The sequence below is a fragment of the Oncorhynchus clarkii genome, chromosome 27, assembly GCF_045791955.1.
Source record: "Oncorhynchus clarkii lewisi isolate Uvic-CL-2024 chromosome 27, UVic_Ocla_1.0, whole genome shotgun sequence".
NCBI classification, from domain to species: Eukaryota; Metazoa; Chordata; class Actinopteri; order Salmoniformes; family Salmonidae; genus Oncorhynchus; species Oncorhynchus clarkii.
Window position 1 is genome coordinate 24,054,449 of NC_092173.1, and position 23,941 is coordinate 24,078,389.

A 23,941-nucleotide genomic window follows, 5' to 3' on the forward strand; every position below is an offset into this window, starting at 1 on the left:
CTCATTTTGTCTGTCATAGTTGAAGTGTACCTATGATGAAAATTACAGGCCTCTCTCATCTTTTTAAGTGGGAGAACTTGCACAATATGTGGCTGACTAAATACTTTTTTGCCCCACTGTATTTGTGGTAAATATACGTATAAATCAATATACATACCCATATACATATACTGTCACGTTCTGACCTTAGTTCTGTTATTTTATCTTTGTTTTAGTATGGTCAGGACATGAGTTGGGTGGGCAGTCTGTTTGTTTTTCTATGTTGGTTTTTGAGTTCGGCCCAGTATGGTTCTCAATCAGAGGCAGCTGTCAATTGTTGTCCCTGATTGAGAATCACACTTAGGTAGCCTGGGTTTCACTTTTGGGTGGTGGGTGTTTGTCTTCCGTGTCAGTGTTTGTCGCCACACGGGACTGTTTCGTTCATTTATTGTTATTGTTTTGTATTTCGTAGTGTTCAGTTTATGTTTTAAAATAAATGGACATTATGGACACTTACCACGCTGCGTATTGGTCCTCCGATCCTTCTCGCTTCTCCTCCTCAGAAGAGGAGGACGAGGTTCGTTACAAATACAGTTGAAGTCGGAAGTTTACGTACACCTAAGCCAAATACGGTTAAACTCAGTTTTTCACAATTCCTTACATTTAATCCTAGTAAAAATTCCCAGTTTTAGGACAGTTAGAATCACCAATTTATTTTAAGAATATGAAATGTCAGAATATTAGTAGAGAGAATGATTTATTTCAGCTTTAATTTCTTTCATCACATTCCCAGTGGGTCAGAAGTTTACATACACTCTATTAGTATTTGGTAGCATTGACTTCAAATGGTTTAACTTGGATCAAACATTTCAGGTAGCCTTCCGCAAGCTTTCCACAGTAGTTTGGGTAAATTTTGGATCATTCCTCCTGACAGAGCTGGTGCAACTGAGTCAGGTTTGTAGGCCTCCTTGCTCGCACACGCTTTTTCAGTTCTGCCCACAAATCTTCTTAAGGATTAAGGTCCCGGCTTTGTGATGGCCACCAAGCTTTAACTTCCTGACTAATGTCTTGAGATGTTGCTTCAATATATCCACATAATTTTCCTACCTCATGATGCCATCTATTTTGTGAAGTGCACCAGTCCCTCCTGCAGCAAAGCACCCCCACAACATGATGCTGTCACCCCCGTGCTTCACGGTTGGGATGGTGTTCTTCGGCTTGCACACCTCCCCGTTTTTCTCCAAACATAACGATGTTCATTATGGCCAAACAGTTCTATTTTTGTTTCATCAGACCAGAGGACATTTCTCCAAAAACTACGATCTTTGTCCCCATGTGCAGTTGCAAACCGTAGTCTGGGTTTTTTATGGTGGGTTTTGGAGCAGTGCCTTCTTCATTGCTGAGCGGCCTTTCAGGTTATGTCGATACAGGACTCGTTTTATTGTGGATATAGACACTTTTGTACCTGTTTCGTCCCGCTTCTTCACAAGGTCCTCTGCTGTTTTTCTGGGATTGATTTGTACTTTTCGCACCAAAGTACATTCATCTCTAGGTGACAGAACGCGTCTCCTTCCTGAGCGCTACAACGGCTGCGTGGTCCCATGGTATTCATACTTGCGTACTATTGTTTGTACAGATGAAAGTGGTACCTTCAGGAATTTGGAAATTGCTCCCAAGGATGAACAAAACTTGTGGAGGTCTACAATTTTTTTTCTGAGGTCTTGGCTGATTTCTTTTGTTTTTCCCATGATGTCAAGCAAAGAGGCACTGAGTTTGAAGGTCGGCCTTGAAATACATCCACAGGTACACCTCCAATTGACTTAAATGATGTCAATTAGCCTATCAGAAGCTTATAAATCCATGACTTCATTTTCTGGAATTTTCCAAGCTGTTTAAAGGCACAGTCAAACTTAGTGTATGTGAACTTCTGACCCACTGGAATTGGGATACATTGAATTATAAGTGAAATGATCTGTCTGTAAACAATTGTTGGAAATATAACTTGTGTCATGCACAACGTAGATGTCCAAACTGACTTGCCAAAACCATAGTTTGTTAACCAAAAATGTGTGGAGTGATAGAAAATGACTGCAAGTGTATGTAAACGTCCTACTTCAACTGTTTACACATATACGGTATATGCATACATACATGTACACACCTTTTTAGATTATACCTGTCACACCCTGACCGTAGAGATCTTTTTATTCTCTATGTTTGGTTGATCAGGGTGTGACTCGGGTGGGAAACCCTATGTTCTGTGTTTCTATGTTTTGGCTGGGTATGGTTCTCAATCGAGGACAGCTGTCTATCGTTGTCTCTGATTGGGAATCATACAACTGTGCCTCAAGTTCGTTTTTGTTGTTGTTTTGTTGGCGACATTTATAATAAAGAAAAATGTACGCTCACCACACTGCACCTTGGTACGGTCATTTCCACGACGACGGCGATCGTGACAATACCTTAATTATGCGCCGCAAACCACACCACCCCTCCCCAATTAATTAGTTTATTAGTAATCCAGTCTATTAGTAAACTAATAAACAGTAACACTTAGGCTTCTACCTTCAGTTTACACATACTATTCACATTTTACAAACACAATCTATTTTACAATAGTTATATTTTGTTTGTTTTTAGTCCTGACTTTACTTTATTTCTGATATCCATCCAGTTTGATTTCTATTTCTACCTGTGCCATTTCACAACATTTCTGTACCTATATACAGTTTATATTGTTATTTAGTTGTTATTAGTCCCACCCTTCAGCTCCATTCAACCCCTCCCATCTATCTATCTCTTAACACCATCCATTTTGGATTTCTATTTTTCAACTGTATTGTGATGCTTCACAAAAGTACTGAACCTTTCTATTCTCATAGCTTCTACAGATTGTAAATTAAAGATAAACATTTTTGCAAAAATTATTATTGTATTATTGATCGATTGACTATGACTTTTCAAACCACCCAGTATTACTATCTGCAGCATTAGTTATAGGTAAATGTTACAATTCTTCATGCATTCCTGGACCTGCGACCAAACGAGCTACATATGGACAGTATCAAAATAAATTATATAATGACTCTGCCTCCTCGCAGCAAAATCTGCAGAGGTGGGAAGATTGTATCCCCCATATAAATAACATTATATTGGTTGCAAGAATTTTGTATAATAATTTAAACTAAAAAAATGGAAGTTTTGAGTCCGGCAACGTTTTGCGTGTCAATTCATCAACCATTTGCCATGGAATTGGAACATTGAAAATCTCTTCCCAACTATTTTGCAATTTATATGGCACAGCTGTCAATTTCTTGGTTCTTAAATGAAACTGGTATATATTTTTATTTATCACAATTTTCTTGAACCATTTTTGGTCTTTAATGCAGGGCCGACAGACAAGTTCCTTACTTTTTCCCCCTTCCACTTGCCTTGTCCATTTTTTGGTCATGCTACAATTAGTTGGTTGTAATTTTGGGTAGAGCAGACTGTCTGTCTGTGTTAGCTGCATGTGTGAGATAACTCCACCAGTCCTATTTATAATATAGTTTACAAAGATTATACCTTTTTTAAACATTTTATGGAACAACAATTTTTTTTAAATCAATTGGTATATTTGAATTTAACCACAATATTTGTTGTCTTATTTGTTCTGTCTTTTCAGGTGCATTAAACTGAAATTGCAAACTTTCTAAGGCTTGTTTAAAAAGATATCGATATTTGGGAGATTATTTCATTTTCAAATAACAGAAAGTGAGCAGTTGTAATCTGAATAAAGGTAAAAAGGCCATTCTTGTACATGGGGTGCGACATTCGTACTAATTTATAAGATAACCATTTAAGTATAACTTTTGTATGACTGATGCCTTTAGTGAGAGGTCTAATGCTTTAATATTTAATAATTTCTGCCCTCCAAATTAATATTCATTATATAAATAGGCCATTTAAATTTTGAATATTTTTTTATTCATATAATTGTTATTAAAGCAGGTGTAGGCAAAACCATGAGCAAATGGGTAAACTGTGAGATGACTAAAGAGTTAATCAGGGTGATTTTTCCACAAATAGACAGGTATTTTTCTTTCCATGGTAGCAAGATCTTATCTAACTTTCTATGAAAATGAATTGGACTGAGATCATTTCTTTCTTTCGAGATATGTACACCGACTATGTCCACATCCCCATCAGACCATTTTATTGGTCAACTACACAGTAATGTAAAAGTTGCCTTTTTTAGTGATCCAATACGTAATATAGTACACTTATCAAAATGTGGTTTTAATCCAGAGAAGTTAGAAAAAGTATCCAAATCCTCTATGAGGCTGTGGAGGGATTCTAGTTGTGGTTTTAAAAGAAAACATGAATCATCAGTGTACAATGACACCTTCGATTTTAAGCCATGGATTTCTAATTCCTTAATATTATTGTTGGATCTAATTTTAACAGCTAACATTTCGATGGTAATAATAAATAGATGTGCTCATAGTGGACAACCTTGTTTTACTCCTCTCGACAGTTTAAAACTTTGTGAGATGTAGCCACCATTTATTATTTTACACCTAGGGTTACTATACATAACTTTAACCCATTTTACAAGAGATTCTCCAAAATGGAAATATTCCAAGCATTTATATATAAACTCATACTTTATCAAAAGCCTTTTCAATGTCAGCTGTGAAAACCAAGCCTGGTTTCCCAGATATTTCATAGTATTCTATTGTTTCCAGTACTTGTCTTGTATTTTCTCCAATGTATCATCGATGTAAAAAATCTGTCTGATGAGGATGAATAATATTTGACAGGCATTTAGCTAGAATTTTTGCATCACAGCACTGAAGCTGCAGAAGCCTCCAATTGTTTAAATGGACTGGATCTTTATATATATACCACTTGGATCCTGTTTCAGTAATAATGAAATCAGACCTTCTTGTTGCATGTCCGATAGTCTACTGTTTATATAGGAGTGGTTAAAACATGCTAATAATGGTCCTCTGAGTATATAAAAAAAGTTTGGTATATTCCACTGGTACTGTATGCCATCTAGTTGGTAGCAGGTGTTGACAAAAACATTTATGAAAAAATAAAAATAAAACAAAATAAGACTTTGACAACTTGACAACAGGTTCTTATTCACCATTATTCATGATTCACGAAGTACACTTTTGACTACTTTACTTATAAGAATCTTTAGGGGTGTTATTAATTTTGATCCAACCTTTTTGAGAAGAAATGTATTACTTTTTGTGAAATTGTATTAGTATAAAAGTATAATTTCCCTATTTTTTGCATACAATAAAACTCAGTAGTTGAGTAATTTATTTTATACAGTCATTACGGTACATCTCCTTGAAAATAGAAAAATGCAAGATGATGATTGCAGTTTCTATGGCTAGATGTTGTTTCCAATGATAGGTTTGGCTTGACCCTACAGGCTACAGACGAATACATGAATGAGGAATGATAGATATGTGCAGCAAGATATTACAACATCATTATTTCAAACTGGAAAGTTCCCAAGCTTCTCCAGACCTTAGACCTCCCTAGTTTTAAACTTTGAGGAAGTAGAAAATTACACATCTGTAGTTCTGTAATTTGGAGAGCCTTGGGCACATTAGCAAACTAACAAAGAGAAATACGGAGATCCCATGGGATTGGAGTGGGTTTAGTGCAGGTGCAGCAAACATCCATTTGGATGGTGTCATGTCTCCATGTGCTCTGTGTCCAATTACACTAACGTAACATCCAGGGGCCCAGTTGTTTGGATGCAGAGGTAACAGTGTGGTGGGCTGTGGGCACAGCCACTAGCAGAGAGAACAGTTAGGCTGCTGTTGCTCAGCCCAATCCACCCAGTGTTGTAGCTGTAGGGAGAGTTTGCGTGTGTGTGTGTGTGTGTGTGTGTGTGTGTGTGTGTTCTTGTGTGCAAGTGTGCATACATCCTTCTGTGTGTGTGTGGGCATTGAGAGGAAATACACTGTGCTGAAATACACTGTGTGCTAAAATACACTGCTGAAATACACTGTGCTGAAATACACTGTGTGCTAAAATACACTGTGCTGTGATACACTGTGCCGTAACACACTGTTCTGTAATACACTTTTCTGTTTGCCCTGTGGGTGTGCAGCTGCTCTAGGCAAGCTCAGCTGCCACCGCACCCCAGAGGGAGGGTAGTCCAGGTGCCATTTTTACCCCTCATCTGCTCAAATGGCTTTTTGGGACACTATGCCCGCTTACAAACACACAACAACCCACACACCCGTGCCAGGTCTCTCCTGCGGGCCAATGAAGGTAGGAACAACATGTTGAATCCTGGAAGACACCAGGCCATCATTAACATGAACCTAGGCCAAGCTGTGAGCAGCAGTGTTAGCAGCAGGGTAGGTGTGTAGCACTATGGCTGGCTAATTGGGCGGACAAAGAGAGGCAAAATGGCAGATGTGGAGGTGGTGGCAGTGTACCCTGCTACTCTGCTTTGTGGTGGGAGGTTTTCCATGGGCCTACTACCTCGGCAACATTATGCTTGTAATCCTTAATACCAAACTTCATTTTTTTCAGCTGCGAGTGAGATTTAGTCAATTGCTGTTTTTTATTACTGATTGGGCCAGGGAGTTATTTCAAGTCAATCAGCCTGTGAAGACTGATCCTCCCTGAATGAAAGAAGCCTCTGAGTGTATCTCACTTATGAGACATTGTGGCATAATGTCATTATGTATTTAAGATGAGCTACTTGGCCATTCTGTTTGGATAGCTTTGTCCTTAGAGAACAGGAGGGAAGAGAGTGACGGCCGCCAAAATGCCCGATGAGAAGGACTCTGGGATGGGATCTTGGGTCGCCAACTTGCCGCCCTCTGACCCCCATGGAGACAGACAGCCACTTATTAAAGAAGTCTGTTTGTCACTTTGATGTATAAATGCATGAGTGAGTGTGAGCTTGTTTGAGGCTTCCGTGACAGACCCATCAATATGCAGGGCCATTAATTCCTCAGATTCATCAGGCGAGTGATATAGAGATGGTGGGAGGGGTGCTGGGAACAGTAGTGGTGGTGATGATGGCAGTAGAGCAACAACAACAGGACGGCTAAAAAAGAGGAAGATAGTGTCTGATGATTGCTTTTGATCGGAAGTTCAAAGAGTGGAGCAGATGGCATTTTTGAACAATCAGCCAACTTCTCTAGATTTCCCAGAGATGGTGCCAACGTAAATGGCTTTCTTCCCTTTCTTAAAGCTCAATTTCCACTATCTTTGGGTCATTGTAGACAGCTGTTCCTCCATGAGGATAAGCCTCCAGGAGCCAAGGCTGTTTCTGAAGGATGGGGAGTCTGTTTATTTGCTACTAGAGCAGTGGCATATCCCTAGCCATATGGAGATGGATGCTGTCTGCTGGTTGGCCCAGTGTATTACTGAAGGCGGGCACACAGGGGCAGACAACTGCAGGTTCACAGCTTGACTAGCCCCCAAAGCCAACACCATGCATTTATTTACCCACTCACACAATGCAGGCATATGTCTTTGCCATTCAGACTGTAGGCCCTTTGTTTGGGCTTTTTACATTTTCAAGTATACCTGCAAGGTTCAACAGTAGATCTGACGCATGGTTTACTTTCAAAAGTTTGAAGAGAAAACAGTGGAGGCTGGTGGGCATAGCTTAGTTGAGTGATGGTACAGATGCTACTGATCTCCATTCAAAACGTGACATGAACGTGACGATACAATGAATCCAGATTAAGCCACTGCTCCTGAATATATTCATTATTATAACATCATCACACCTCTGGCATACTCAAACTAGCAACCAAAACTTATTTCAAATCCATGTTTTTTCAGATGAATTTGTCATTATCTGCTTGATTGGGCAACAAGGGCGTTAAGCGGAGCTTTGTAACAAACAAAAATCCTCCCCCACCACACATCTGCATGTTTTCTATTAATTAGTCTCAACAAATGGCATTATTATCCTGCTGCTCGCCTTATTTGCAATGCAAACACGTTAGCCTTAACCCCCACCTCTCCCATCAGCCCTTGTGTGTGGGATGCCGTGTTCGCAGCTCAACAGACAGATAGACACCCAGCCAGGCTGAAGATGTTATCACAAGGCTTGCTACATGGTGTTATCAGTTCAGATTTGGAGTAGGTGATTTTCAGGCTTTGCTTTAATACTGGAAAGGCTATAGAGCACAATATAAAGGTTGCCCAAAGTCATGGTGTTGTTGAGAGAGAATCATGAGCTAACCCTGCTATTAAATAATTAGTGAGCTCATGTACTCACTCACACAACTAAAGTCAGCACTCTGTCCATGGTCCTGAACTCAGCCTGCCTCCTGCTTTAAATCCCATTTGGCAAAAGATGCTAATGTGCTTAACCCCTAGGTCAGATAACTCCATATGAACTTATGTTGAGCTGAAAATGCTGAGGCCAATGTAATTCACAAGCACATTAAAGTGATGATAAAGGGAAACAGTCCACACAAATATATTGGATTTGACACAGGCTTATGCTGTGCTGTAAAGTTTTGGGGTAATGTTTAGATTACTCCAAATTAGACTGAGAGAGTTAACTGGGAAATGTGACCAAAATAAAAATGATCCATATTGGCGTTAAATCTACAAACATTTGAATTACTCTTGTTGTAGCTGACATTATCACATTGAACCAGAACGAACGTCAGTTAGTCAACTTTGAATGAGAGGATTGGAGACAATCATTAAAATTCATATGTGGAGACACACGTGCACACACAGCTTTCCTCTCTTTCTCAATAGCATTTAAACATAGAGAAATACAGTATTAGATTAGGTTTTGTCAGTACCTTGTCTTCTGCATCACAGTAGCATATCTCCCTCTCTCTCTCTCTTTCTTTTGCTCTCTGTTTCTTTCCCTCTCTGAAATGCACACACATGCCATCTCATGACTGTCAAATATCACTCTGTATCTGTGACAGAAGATCACTATCAACCCTCTCCATAACCATCCTCTCTTCTCCTCTCCCACTGTAAGTGTCCTCCATTGAAATAGATAAATTAATAAAAAGCACAACCTAAATACTCAGCATTCCAAAGAGAATTCCATGCTGGAGGAGCAGACTAACTAAAATAGGACATGGTGTGCGGATGTGTAGCGCTGTTTCACCGGCACCTCAAAGACTCTCTGTACTGTAACTAACCTTCATGAATGCCTAGGCTGGACTAATAGCCTCTATTCACCTGGAACTGGCATCGGTCCTGCCTGCCTTTGTTGGAGGGGCCTGGGAACAGTTGTTCACCAGTCATAACACATGAGATACAACATACAAAGGAAACAAGTATTGATTTTGTCTTAGTACTTGACATGGGCTACACACATGGCTGTAATGTAAGTTATTTCAGACTTTTTATCTTGAGTTTGTCTTGGTAACACAGCAACTGTACTATTAAGTTGCCCATTCAGGCCTGAATGGTGTGTGGGGCCCAACGGAATATTTGGTTTGAGGAGGGTTTAAAGCAACCCAAAAGAGTTGCAGGGAACATGGTCATGCAGTGTAATCTCTTAGCTTAGCCTTGATCAGGTTGTACTGGGTGGGTGACCAAAAAAAACAAAGAACATGTTGAATTTGCATCCTTGGCTTGGCTTAGTCCTACATTTCTGTGTGTCTATTTCAGTGTGAAAGGGCTGGAATGGTTTTTCTTTTGGTCCTTACCCCAAAACTTTACTGCACAGCATTCCTACAGGTACCTCCCTGTTCTGTGAGCAGACAGCTGTCTCTCATCAATATTTACCTCCCTCTGTCATACACACTGCCCCCTGTGGAGAGGAGAACAGGGCCTCTGTGGTGACTACTCTGCCAAGAAGAGGTTAGCGGGGAAAGAGGGTGCATGTCTACCTCTCTCTACCTTGCCAATTGCTCCATAATTTATTCATTTAACACCCGTTTTCTCTTGTTACAATGGGAAACCAAATGGATACCAATTTTTGCCCATTTCCTCTACTAGACAATTCTTCCTCTGTATTCACACTCAACTGGTCTTTAGGCTGTCTATAAACGCTCATTGGAATCTGATCCCATTAGCTCTATCCACCTCCTAATATGTATCTCATTGCAGATAGGCTACGTACTCCTCGTTCTCATTTTCCTCTGAATGATATTGGTTTCAACAGTGTATTTTGAGCGTTTCATATCCAGTCGCGAGGCATGAACCCCATAATCAAATGAGTCAGCATGGGGAGTGATCAAATTGCTACCCAGCACCGATGACTCAAAGTTAAATTACAGTGCCTTTTATTTCTCGATCTCAGCATGATACCAGGGACGGAGGCGGGGAGCACCAGCCTCGCTACCTGTCCACAGTCCAAGTGTAGAGGTGGAGGTGGAGAGTGGCAGAAGGTGAGTGGGAGGCCTGGGGTTAGACAAGAGGTGAGTGGGACGCAACATGTTGCTAGTCAATTTGGTCCTGCTCACACTCATTTGTTCATCACCCTGTGAAAAACTGTAGTTGAAGCCCCAGTTTTGCAAGTTGCAAAGATCGTTTTCCAGGATTGTTTGCAAGCAACTACTCCTTCCCTCGTTAAGCCTTTTGTCATGCCCACAGGAAGCCAGATGTGGAGAGTGGAGGGAACATGCCCGCCACAGCCATCATACCGTAGCTCCTCATTACTCTCCATGTCACACAATCACAACACACCGCACTTCCTCTCACTTTGCATGACAAAAACATTAGAACAAACTGCGAGGGCTGCGAACACCAACAACTGTTAATCATTTTTACACCGGCGCCTCCAATCGCCTGCATGCTGGCATTGAGCTGTAATGTGCCTCTCGTGGTGTACATAATGAAAAGAATGGAGCCGTCACTTGTAATGGATCTCTAAATAGCATTTTATGCTTTATTAGTCGTACTTAATGGTGTTGAAGGGGGCTGATGTGAAATCCCTTTGTTCAGAATCACACTCTTACTGTGAATAGTTCTTGATCGAAAAAGATTTTCAGAAAATTGAGGCTCAATGTGTTTTACACACTGGGCTTACTTTTCCTAGTTTAGAGGGGATTGTGCATGCTCTCGTCAAAAAGATTGATGGCATAGGAGAGGAAATAAAAGAGCCAGGGATATGTGCACAATGCCGCGAAGAGATTGTTGGAGCAAAGAAAAAATCCCATTCACTTAAGACAGACGGGTCTAGTGATATTTCATCACTGGAAGCAAAAAGGTGATCTCGTACCAAACCACACAAGAAATGCAAAACCACTCAAAACCAATTATGAATATTCATCAGAGCTTAAAATGAATCTAGATGTTTATAATGGGTTTTTAACTGCAACTGTCAAAATGGCCTCTTTGTGCTAATACCTCCACTTTCAAGTAGAAATGGTAAACATAGAAAAACACAAAGAAACGTCTTATTCATCGAGTCAGGGGCTGATACTGTGGTGGGAAATACCCTGGGGCACAATAAAGTTTGTTCGGGGACCAGGTTATAGGCCTTTAGAGGAGGGGAATCTCACGTTGGATGTCAATGTTGACGCTGGTCTCTTTGCCGTTGGGCACAGCCTTGTTGGACGCTCGACAGATGATCTGCTGGCCTGTCTCGATGTTGGAGGCAGACAGGTAGAGGGTGCTAACCGTACTCTCCCTCCTTCCATCACGAAGCAGTGTCTGAGAGGAGAAAAAAAGGAAGAGTTTAGAGTTCAACGATGATATGGTAGTGGAGATAGTGGGACAGTCTGAATAACACCATCAATCGAAACTCAAGGCCTGGAACCCAAATGCAGCAATTCACCTGGATGCCCTGGGGACAACACAGACAAATAAACCCCTGGCATGCTCAAGCCTGTAGTCTTTCTCCAAGGATGATTGATCCGAAAAAAGGAATCTGTTTCTGAGCCTCTTTTGTGTGTCTGGAGCTGTGCTCTGGCGCATAGCTTGTCATACTCCACAAAGGAAATCAATCTTCTTTTCAGTGCTCGTCCTCCGAGCTGTAGCCCTTCTTGCATTGTGAGAGCCACCTGGAGGCCGCCCGGTACAATTCTGCGTTGCCTGGTGCTCAGGGAGGACTGTGGGAGCCCTGCTAACCACCATGCAACAGTGCAAGCTGACCCACCAGAACAAATTGGCCATGCCAGGAGCACTGTGTGGCAAACCACAAAGTCAAGACTGACACTGCTTCAAATAATACTCTATTGGTGCTCTATACAAATATAGTGTTCATTAACACAACCTATGGGTTTGCTTTACAAATAAACTACTGTGATTCATAGTAGAAGGTCTTGTAATATTATACAGTGCAAAGTGAAAGTATTCGGCCCCCTTGAACTTTGCGACCTTTTGCCACATTTCAGGCTTCAAACATAAAGATATATAACTGTATTTTTTTGTGAAGAATCAACAACAAGTGGGACACAATCATGAAGTGGAACGACATTTATTGGATATTTCAAACCTTTTTAACAAATCAAAAACTGAAAAATTGGGCGTGCAAAATTATTCAGCCCCCATAAGTTAAAACTTTGTAGCGCCACCTTTTGCTGCGATTACAGCTGTAAGTCGCTTGGGGTATGTCTCTATCAGTTTTGCACATCGAGAGACTGACATTTTTTCCCATTCCTCCTTGCAAAACAGCTCGAGCTCAGTGAGGTTGGATGGAGAGCATTTGTGAACAGCAGTTTTCAGTTATTTCCACAGATTCTCGATTGGATTCAGGTCTAGACTTTGACTTGGCCATTCTAACACCTGGATATGTTTATTTTTGAACCATTCCATTGTAGATTTTGCTTTATGTTTTGGATCATTGTCTTGTTGGAAGACAAATCTCCGTCCCAGTCTCAGGTCTTTTGCAGACCACATCAGGTTTTCTTCCAGAAAACTTCCTGTATTTGGCTCCATCAATCTTCCCATCAATTTTAATCATCTTCCCTGTCCCTGCTGAAGAAAAGCAGGCCCAAACCATGATGCTGCCACCACCATGTTTGACAGTGGGGATGGTGTGTTCAGGGTGATGAGCTGTGTTGCTTTTACGCCAAACATAACGTCTTGCATTGTTGCCAAAAAGTCCAATTTTGGTTTCATCTGACCAGAGCACCTTCTTCCACATGTTTGGTGTGTCTCCCAGGTGGCTTGTGGCAAACTTTAAACAACACTTTTTATGGATATCTTTAAGAAATGGCTTTCTTCTTGCCACTCTTCCATAAAGGCCAGATTTGTGCAATATACGACTGATTGTTGTCCTATGGACAGAGTCTCCCACCTCAGCTGTAGATCTCTGCAGTTCATCCAGAGTTATCATGGGCCTCTTGGCTGCATCTCTGATCAGTCTTCTCCTTGTATGAGCTGAAAGTTTAGAGGGACGGCCAGGTCTTGGTAGATTTGCAGTGGTCTGATACTCCTTCCATTTCAATATTATCGCTTGCACAGTGCTCATTGGGATGTTTAAAGCTTGGGAAATCTTTTTGTATCCAAATCCGGCTTTAAACTTCTTCACAACAGTATCTCGGACCTGCCTGGTGTGTTCCTTGTTCTTCATGATGCTCTCTGCACTTTTAACGGACCTCTGAGACTATCACAGTGCAGGTGCATTTATACGGAGACTTGATTACACACAGGTGGATTGTATTTTATCATCATTAGTCATTTAGGTCAAGATTGGATCATTCAGAGATCCTCACTGAACTTCTGGAGAGAGTTTGCTGCACTGAAAGTAAAGGGGCTGAATAATTTTGCACGCCCAATTTTTCAGTTTTTGATTTGTTAAAAAAGTTTGAAATATCCAATAAATGTCGTTCCACTTCATGATTGTGTCCCACTTGTTGTTGATTCTTCACAAAACAATACAGTTTTATATCTTTATGTTTGAAGCCTGAAATATGGCAAAAGGTCGCAAAGTTCAAGGGGGCTGAATACTTTCGCAAGGCACTGTACTTATTCACTCAATGAAACAAGTAAAAATATGATGGCCATTAATAATAAGGAACAACCCCTTTTTTCAATTTTCGCCTAAGATGACATACCCAAATCTAACTGCCTTTAGCTCAGGACCTGAAGCAAGGAGATGCATATTCTTGATTCCATTTTAAAGGAAACACTTTGTAGTTTGTGTAAATGTGAAAGTAATGTAGGAGAATATAGCACATTAGATCTGTTAAAAGATAATACAGACAAAATTCAGTTTTGATTTTTTTAAATTATTCTATCCCAGGCGCAGTTTAGACTTTGGTCACTAGATGGAAGCAGTGCATGTGCAAAGTTTTAGACTGATCCAATGAACTATTGCATATCTATTCAAAATGTTTTATCAAGACTGCTCAAAGTGCCTAATTGGTTTATTCATACATTTTCAAGTTCATAATTGTGCACTCTCCTCAAACAATAGCATGGTATTATTTCACTGTAATAGCTACTATAAATTGGACAGTGCAATTAGATTAACAAGAACTTAAGCTTTCTGCCCATATCAGATATGTTTATGTCCTGGGAAATGTTCTTGTTACTTACAACGTCAATCACATTAGCACACATTTGCTCAACCGTCCCGAGGATGGGACATCAATCTGTAGAGATCCTCAAGAGGTTTTAAGTTTACTTTTCACTTATAGAGGTCCAGCTATAGAGGGCATGTTATACAATGGCAAGTTGGGACATGTTGCTCTTCATTATTTAAACTCCTTTGGTGCTTTGTGTGTGTGTGTGTGTGTGTGTGTGTGTGTGTGTGTGTGTGTGTGTGTGTGTGTGTGTGTGTGTGTGTGTGTGTGTGTGTGTGTGTGTGTGTGTGTGACCCACTATAGCCGCAAAACAAAATGCTCCTCTGCAATTTCTCTACAGTTTATTCAGAATTCAATGACTCACTTCACAAACAAATGGGTTGTGATGAAACCCTTTCTTTGCTAGCAGTATGATGAGGAGCTCTGATGAGAAAATACCGTAGACAAGAAAGCTTATCAAACTTCCTTTGAGGACCTTTATGCACTTTTCAAACCAAGGTCATGACTTGCGTGGGAGGAAATTTGAAACATCACAGCTGCCCTCTGAAACCAGCTCTCAACAAGTCCTTGTTTTGTAATAATATCTGTAAGTTCGCAAATGGTGACAATAAATATTTTAGCTGCAATGGTCGTTACATATTAAGGCATGTCACAATGAAAGCTATTGACAGGTTTAAGGATAATGGCAATAATTACCACCTCATTTCTCTACTTTCATGAAAGTTTGAGAATTGTAATGAAACCCAGCTAGATATGTCACACACAGACTGCATATTAAAGTGTCAAGGAACCTGGCATTATATTAGCTGTGTGCCAGGAGGTTTGGAGGTTTGGAGGTTTGGCTTCAATGCATGCCTTTTCATCATCTTACTTTTCTGCCTTCTCCAGTCAACGACTGTCTTCCTAAGATATACAGGTAACTGCCAAAATCTCTTTAAGAAGGCGTTGGGCCACCATGAGCCAGAACAGCTTCAGTGCACCTTGGCATAGATTCTACAATTGTCTGAAACTGTATTGGAGGTATGCGACACCATTCTTCCACGAGAAATTCCATAATTCAATGTTTTGTTGATGGTGGTGGAAAACACTGTCTCAGGAGCTGCTCCAGAATCTCCCATAAGTGTTTAATTGGGTTGAGATCTGGTGACTGAGATGACCATGGCATAAGGTTTACATCATTTTCATGCTCATAAAACAATTCAGTCACCACTCGTGCCCTGTGGATGGGGACATTGTCAACTTATGTGAGAATAGCCATGGTAGCCAAAATAATGGCCTGCCCAACATGTTTATACACTACCCTAAGCATGATGGGATGTGTATTGCTTAATTAACTCAGGAACCACACCTGTGTGGAAGCCCCTGCTTTCAATATACTTTGTATCCCTCATTTACTCAAGTGTTTCCTGTACCTAGCTAAGCAAAAATACTATTGTCTTGGAGTGAAATAATATGTATGTAAGGAACACGCAAAATAGCATAAAGATACATGATCATATATTGTTATTCTGCATTTGCATGAAAACAAAATGACCTGGTGAAGAGTCTCAGATCTCACCAGGTTGCAGAAGCCCTGGCACTCACCTCTAAAGCAGTACGTATTAGCTGTCAGCAGCGGGATGTGTCAATGTAATATCCTTTCTGACACCATCAGGATTGTTTCTCTCATAGCTCTGGACCTGTCTAAAGTCATTCATCTTGTACAGCATAGAACTCAACACCCAGCGACTAGCTCTTTTAAAATAGCCCGAATTACAAATTGATGATTTCCCATATCACTGCCTGGAGCATGTGAGGAGAATACCTTTCCCAAGTTAAGAAAGGAATTGAAAAATGGTGAGGGAGAGAGTGAAGGTTGCTCTTCAATATATGGGATAAGGGGGCATAGACAGTAGAAGGTCATATTGAACGAATATGAGTGAACCTATAGTATAGTGATAATACTGGTTACGTTTCTACTGATAAATATGGAGCTTTTTCTATTTTTCAGAAATATCTGTAAATTGTTTTTACCTAACCTTTACACTAATTATGTTTATTACAATTAACAGGCTAATACAAAATAAAACATGGACAGTTTTCACCTTTCAGACATGCCTGAAATACTTCCATTATTTAGGTCAAAATACTAGTGAAAGGGAATATGAAGGGAGGCTCAGAGGGATGTCTAGTCCCTGTTTACGCTAATAATTTGACTGACATTAATATTCTGCAGTTAATCTAACGTGCCTTTGATATGTCCAAACATGAAATGTGGTTCCAAGTTAAATTAAATCAGCATTTGTTAAATTGCAGACCAAACCAGAGGCATATTTCAAAGCTCATTACTGGATATTAATTTCACAAAGAAAAAATATAAATTGCATAAACTTTGTACAACCTATTTCTACGAAAGAGAAAATAATATATTTTCACAATTTCCTCTGGTCATGAGGTTAAAGAGGTCTTACTTGATTAACTTGTATAATCCTACTACCAGAAAGTCAGATCATTTCTAACGTTCTGTTTAACAAAATGTATTAAATTACTCTTTTAGTGCACCCAAGGCCTACTTCTAATTTCTCTTGCACAAAGCCAGTGAGGTTAATTAGCTTGACAAGAGAGAAAAACAATGGAAGAGAGAGAGACTGACATTTGTTGAATCATTTGTAAAAAGGTTAAATGTTGCGAGTAATGTGGAAATACTGGGAAAGTAAGGGGTACTATAGATTATTATGCAGGGAAAGTAAGGGGTACTATAGATTATTATGCAGGGAAAGTAAGGGGTACTATAGATTATTATACAGGGAAAGTAAGGGGTACTATAGATTATTATTCAGGGAAAGTAAGGGGTACTATAGATTATTATGCAGGGAAAGTAAATGGTACTATAGATTATTATGCAGGGAAAGTAAGGGGTACTATAGATTATTATGCAGGGAAAGTAAGGGGTACTATAGATTATTATGCAGGGAAAGTAAGGGGTACTATAGATTATTATGCAGGGAAAGTAAGGGGTACTATAGATTATTATGCAGGGAAAGTAAGGGGTACTATAGATTATTATGCAGGGAAAGTAAGGGGTACTATAGATTATTATGCAGGGAAAGTACTGGGTACTATAGATTATTATGCAGGGAAAGTAAGGGGTACTATAGATTATTATGTAGGGAAAGTACTGGGTACTATAGATTATTATGCTGGGAAAGCACTGGGTAATATAGATTACTATGCAGGGAAAGTACTGGGTATTATAAATTGTTATGCAGGGAAAGTAAGGGGTACTATAGATTATTATGCAGGGAAAGTATGGGGTACTATAGATTATTATACAGGGAAAGTATGGGGGTACTATAGATTATTATGCAGGGAAAGTAAGGGGTACTATGGATTATTATACAGGGAAAGTAAGGAGTACTATAGATTATTATGCAGGGAAAGTAAGGGGTACTATAGATTATTATGCAGGGAAAGTACTGGGTACTATAGATTATTATGCAGGGAAAGTACTGGGTACTACATATTATTATGCAGGGAAAGTAAGGGGTACTATAGATTATTATGCAGGGAAAGTAAGGGGTACTATAAATTATTATACAGGGAAAATAAGAGGTACTATAGATTATTATGCAGGGAAAGTAAGGGGTACTATAGATTATTATACAGGCAAAGAAAGGGGTACTATAGATTATTATGCAGGGAAAGTAAGGGGCACTATAGATTATTATGTAGGGAAAGTACTGGGTACTATAGATTATTATGCAGGGAAAGCACTGGGTAATATAGATTATTATACAGGGAAAGTAAGGGGTACTATAGATTATTATGCAGGGAAAGTAAGGGGTACTATGGATTATTATACAGGGAAAGTAAGGGGTACTATAGATTATTATGCAGGGAAAGTAAGGGGTACTATAGATTATTATGCAGGGAAAGTACTGGGTACTATAGATTATTATGCAGGGAAAGTACTGGGTACTACAGATTATTATGCAGGGAAAGTAAGGGGTACTATAGATTATTATGCAGGGAAAGTAAGGGGTACTATAGATTATTATGCAGGGAAAGTAAGGGGTACTATAGATTATTATACAGGGAAAATAAGAGGTACTATAGATTATTATGCAGGGAAAGTAAGGGGTACTATAGATTATTATGCAGGGAATGTAAGGGGTACTATAGATTATTATGCAGGGAAAGTAAGGGGTACTATGGATTATTATACAGGGAAAGTAAGGGGTACTATAGATTATTATGCAGGGAAAGTAAGGGGTACTATAGATTATTATACAGGGAAAATAAGAGGTACTATAGATTATTATGCAGGGAAAGTAAGGGGTACTATAGATTATTATACAGGGAAAGTAAGGGGTACTATAGATTATTATTCAGGGAAAGAAAGGGGTACTATAGATTATTATGCAGGGAAAGTAAGGGGTACTATAGATTAGTATGCAGGGAAAGTAAGGGGTACTATAGATTATTATGCAGGGAAAGTAAGGGGTACTATAGATTATTATGCAGGGAAAGTAAGGGGTACTATAAATAATTATGCAGGGAAAGTAAGGGGTACTATAAATTATTACGCAGGGAAAGTAAGGGGTACTTATATATTATTATGCAGGGAAAGTAAGGGGTACTATGGATTATTATGCAGCGAAAGTACTGGGAACTCTACCTGTCTCTTGAGTATGAAAAATGTGACATGTATTATACACTCTTTAAAGTTAATCAATTACTTTTTCCCGGGATGATTTCCCACAGCCTCACTTGGTATTGAGCATTACTATTAACCCTCCTGCTGTGTTCCACTCGAATTGGACCGATTTACAAGTTTTTTCTCTGAAGAATTTAGTTAATTTATTCTGACTGTCAAAAGGTTCCATGACTTTGTCCACACAGGGCATCTGAATACACAATATAAATGTTGATGATTTTCATTACATTTTGGGTGTTTTATTTAACTTTTGTACGCCTGTGGTGTTCCCGGTCAAAAATGACTGGTCATTAGAAATGAATGGGTGAGACTACAATTAGTGTATAAAATTGAGTTCAGGCACATGCCCAGTCATCAGATGGACACAGTTCCTCTCCCAGACCCCCACATGCATGTTTGTTTCAGCACACACGCAAACACACACACACACACACACACACACACACACACACACACACACACACAAACCTCACTCCCCTTCTTGGCTACCATGGCAATCCTCATGGGAACTTTTCCCCCACAGGAGCCACACCTGTTGGAATTCTCACAAATAATCGCAACATTGTTTCAATAATATATAGAACTTTTCTCGCAGTTTTGGCATGTAATGCTTTTTTTAGGTATTGCTCACAATTCATTCTGTTGCAGCACAAAGCCTGAGGCTCTTGATCATATCTTTGATCATGACACTGGTGAGGAGCGAGTCCTTGTTACACTTTGACACAAAGTTGTCTGTGATAAATAGCACAATATGTTTCATCTGAGTATTTGTTATAGTCAAAATAATCCATACATTATGCTTTTTTTTTTTACTCACATACAAGTTGTATAAGCTACAGGCTATAAATAGCAAATAGAAGTTAAAAACGTGTTATGTTCACAATAACTTAAGTTGATAAGAAGATCTAACACAACATTAGGTTATAATACATGTCTTATTATGGATTTATAATCAGCTATAATGGGGCGGTCATTTTGGACCGGGAACACAGGATTTATTAACATGAAACGAACACAACAGGAGGGTTAAAAGAAAATCTCTCTAATTATACAGAAAACTTTGCTGAGATGAAGGTTGGGAGGAAAATAATGAAATTGAGAGACAGATAAAGAAGCTTTGAAGGTTTGTGGGGGAGTGGGGGAGGAATGAGCAGGGAAACTTATCTGTGGAGGAAGAGAGGGAGGATAAGCAGAACTTATTTTCTGGTGTCATGCATTTGAATGCTTCACAGAATAATGAATTCCCTCAGCCCTGTGGAAGTTACTATGATGACACCCCTTACACTTGTTCACCAGTCCATCCATAAGGAGCTGACTGAAATGTGGTTTGGGTTTACATTTACATGATACATTTTAGTCATTTAGCAGACAGCCTTATCCAATTTGACTTACAGTAGTGAGTGCATTCATTTTCCTACTTTTTTCGTACTAGTCCCCCGTTGAATGGAACTGAATACGAGACGGTTAGGATTTAGATATTCTCCCTTGTTCTCAAATTCTGATTTTCAATCATCTGAAGCTTGTACTAGGCCTCCTCACAATGTACAGTATGCAATGAGTATAACAATCTACATCCATAGGTACCAGGTCAAGCCCATACTCAATGCCATTCACATGCAGTATAACCAGATCTTTTGAATGACTGCTTCATACAGTCAGACCATACTAGGTCCAAGTACTTCATCACAAAGTAACAACTTACTTAAAGATAAATGGCAGATAACTGATCCATTAGGATTTTGAGGGAGGTCATTCTGAGACCTATAGGGGTCAAAGCCATTCTTGTAGAGTAGAGGAAGCCATGCATCAGGAAACTACCATCTTACTCTGGCACATCTGGCCTTATTACCTCCCATCATCTGTGGGGTGTGGAGCGAGGCGAGGGTCGAGGTGGGGCAGGACAGCCAATTATTCTCTCAAAAGCTACATTTCTCACGAGACAATCATCCACTTTTAATTGAACACATTTATATTTAATGGTAGTGATATGAGGGGAAAGCTGTGGCTAGAGACTGCATGGCTGAGCTGCTGCTGCCATCCATCAGCTGGGCTACAATGTCCCCACATCACTGCTGCTGCTGTTTCAGAAAGAGGAAGTGTATGTAGGAAGCACGCTATCCCCCTTACTATTAGCAAACGGCACCTTGTTTTATTCAATTGGGCTTGTGCCGTATCCCAGCCCAATCAATGGCATTTATCTGCTCTTTGAAAAAAGCCGATAATGGGATGAGACAGTGGAGAGAGAGTTGGTGCCCGCTCGCTCTCCTTGTTTATATGGAAATTCAGATAGTGGCATTGATTACATGTTTAGCCCGCCGGTTAGTGTCATTGACTTGCCAGAGGGGCCAGCTGGCAGTCTGGTGTGGCATTGTGTGTGGTGATGGTTGAGTTGAAGGCTAGGGTTGGTTGGCAGAGCATCTTCTCTGAATACCACAGATCAGGGACGGCTTCTCCAATAGAGAAGTTACCGAACAGATCTCTTTATGGACCCTGCCACTGAAAAGAGAGAAGCATGGCACCTAGGAGACAGCAAAGGTGCTGGAGAGTCACCGACTTGCATTCTTATTGCTCACCATCTGCTTGTTTGAGTAGAGGCATTAGCTGGGCAAAGAGGACAAACATCCTTTAGACATCCCAGAGAAGACACTGTATTTTCGGGGGATTTTATTCCAATCAATCTAGGCTGAATGCTGAGGCACAGTTTGCAGATGGCACAAGAAATCACCCGTCACAGACGGCTAGTGCTCTTGAAGTGGCTATTCACGACACATTTCAAGGGAAGGATTGACTAGCATCAACTGGAATTTGATGAGTGATATAACCTATTACATGGACGAAATAGTGTTTGAGGGCTTTTGCTTTCTACCTATGGGAATGGGTAAGTGTTTAACCACTCCCCCCTCAAAAGCCCCAGCCCTCCCTCCACACTTAAAAAACAAACTGTGTATTACACACCTCGATGCTTACCTTGGAGTACATGGCTCCATTGAGGACCTCTCCATTGCGGATCCAGATGATGGATGCGGCTGGCTTGGCGTTGTCAGCGTGGCAGGTCAGGTTTAGGGGATCTCCTGCTCTCAGGCTCACCACCGGACCACCACTGATCACTGGATCCTCAGGAGGCACTGGAGGGAAAACAGAAAGGCATTGTGTTGTAGCTACGTTATAAACATGTAATAGCATATACTTGTATACAACAACAACTGTTTCTTCAAGCCAGAGTGTCATTATTTTCAACGATGAAGGTATTTGATCAAACCTCAGACTCATCCATTGGATTGATAGAAGATATGTCTTGGACATAAGAAGGTTCATATAAGGATATCTGTGGGACTGTGTAAAACGGCTTGTTCTCACTTTTTGAGTAATACCTGTGTGAGCCAAGGACAGGGAGATTACTTCAAATACAATATAGCTTTATGAATGACAGGTGAGGTGAGGGGTTTCAGTTTCTTTTGTCCATTTTCTCTCCCGTGAGATTGAAATCTCTGGTGTCCATGGTCACTGATGCAGAGATGTCAGAGCCGTATTGGGCAGACTTTGGTCACATCATATGTCTGGAGTGTAGCCAACAATAGACTCTGAATAAGAGCCCTAAGAAATCCAAAGCATAGTTCAGCTTTGTGCTGTTACTGACAATGTGAATGGATGATACAGACACCGGTGCATTTTAATCATGACTTTTACGTGTCCGTACATGAATGCAATTGAAGCAATCAAACCTTTGACTAGAATTGACAGATTGCCAGGGAATGGCAGTCAAGTCATCATCTCATAAGCGGAAAATAGATAGATAGAGGAAGAGAGTGGTGGATGAATGCAGAATGCAGGCCCCTGAATGGCACTGATTACACGCCTCTTTATACACACATGCTGATCACCCTGTTATTATTCAAACTCCAGTGAATTATTGATTGGCCTGCACGCTCATTACAGTGCAGATCTGGGGCATGATGAAATCAAAGGCTGCGAGCAGCTGGCATATTTGCCTATGAGAGTGAGAGGGTCGGAGAGAGAAGGTGGGCGGGGGTCTTCTGTCAAACAGCCAAGGCTTGGAATGAAAAAGGGGAGCTATGGATACACTGTTGAATTGTTTTATGGATAATGGCCTATTTCTTTTTATTTAAGCCAGTTCAGAACAAGTTCTTATTTATTTTAATGGCCTACACCGGCCAAACCTGGATGACGCTGGGCCAGTTGTGCGCTGCCCTCTGGGACTCCCAATCACGGCTAGTTGTGATACAGCCTGGATCTGTAGTGACGCCTCTAGCACTGAGATGCAGTGACTTAGACCGCTGCGCCACTCGGGAGCCCAATTCACGGATCTGCATTCTGCAGTCATCCAACACTCTCTTCCTCTATCTGTCTCTTTTCTGCTTATGAGATGACGACTGACCGCAATTCCCTAGCAATCTGTCAATTCTAGTGAAAGGTTTGATTGCCTATACGTACAACACAGTTATACATTTTGTTGTTGTTGAAAGGGGACATTCCTGTTCTGCTTTGTCACTGACTCATTGAATGCTAAAGGTTAAAGATGCAGTCAGGGATCTTAAGCACAACAAATTCATAACATATTGTACAAATTGTATTAAAACAATATATATAAATACAAATTACAGGGCGTAACATATAATACGAAATGGATGAAGCTACACACAATTGGATGACTTACTGTAGTACACAAAAAATGGGGACCTGTTTTGGCTCATGAGCAGTACTGGCTGAAATTATACAAAAGTTCCAGAGCATCACTTTGATGGTTGATCTTCCATTGATGACTTACAGTACTAAACTACTCACTTTCAACAGGATCTACACTTTC

General features: G+C 40.2%; 1 protein-coding gene across 2 annotated transcripts in view; it reads right to left on the minus strand.

The window, feature by feature from the left end:
- LOC139386104 (kin of IRRE-like protein 3) overlaps positions 1–23,941 on the minus strand; it is a 209,729-nt gene that overhangs the window by 36,915 nt on the left and 148,873 nt on the right. For both annotated transcript variants that reach the window (XM_071131532.1, XM_071131531.1), the window contains exons 4-5: positions 22,084–22,241; positions 11,451–11,601 (exon numbers count right to left, since the gene is read on the minus strand). In XM_071131532.1, the coding sequence (XP_070987633.1) occupies positions 11,451–11,601; positions 22,084–22,241 (309 nt within the window). The remainder of the gene's footprint in view (positions 1–11,450; positions 11,602–22,083; positions 22,242–23,941) is intronic.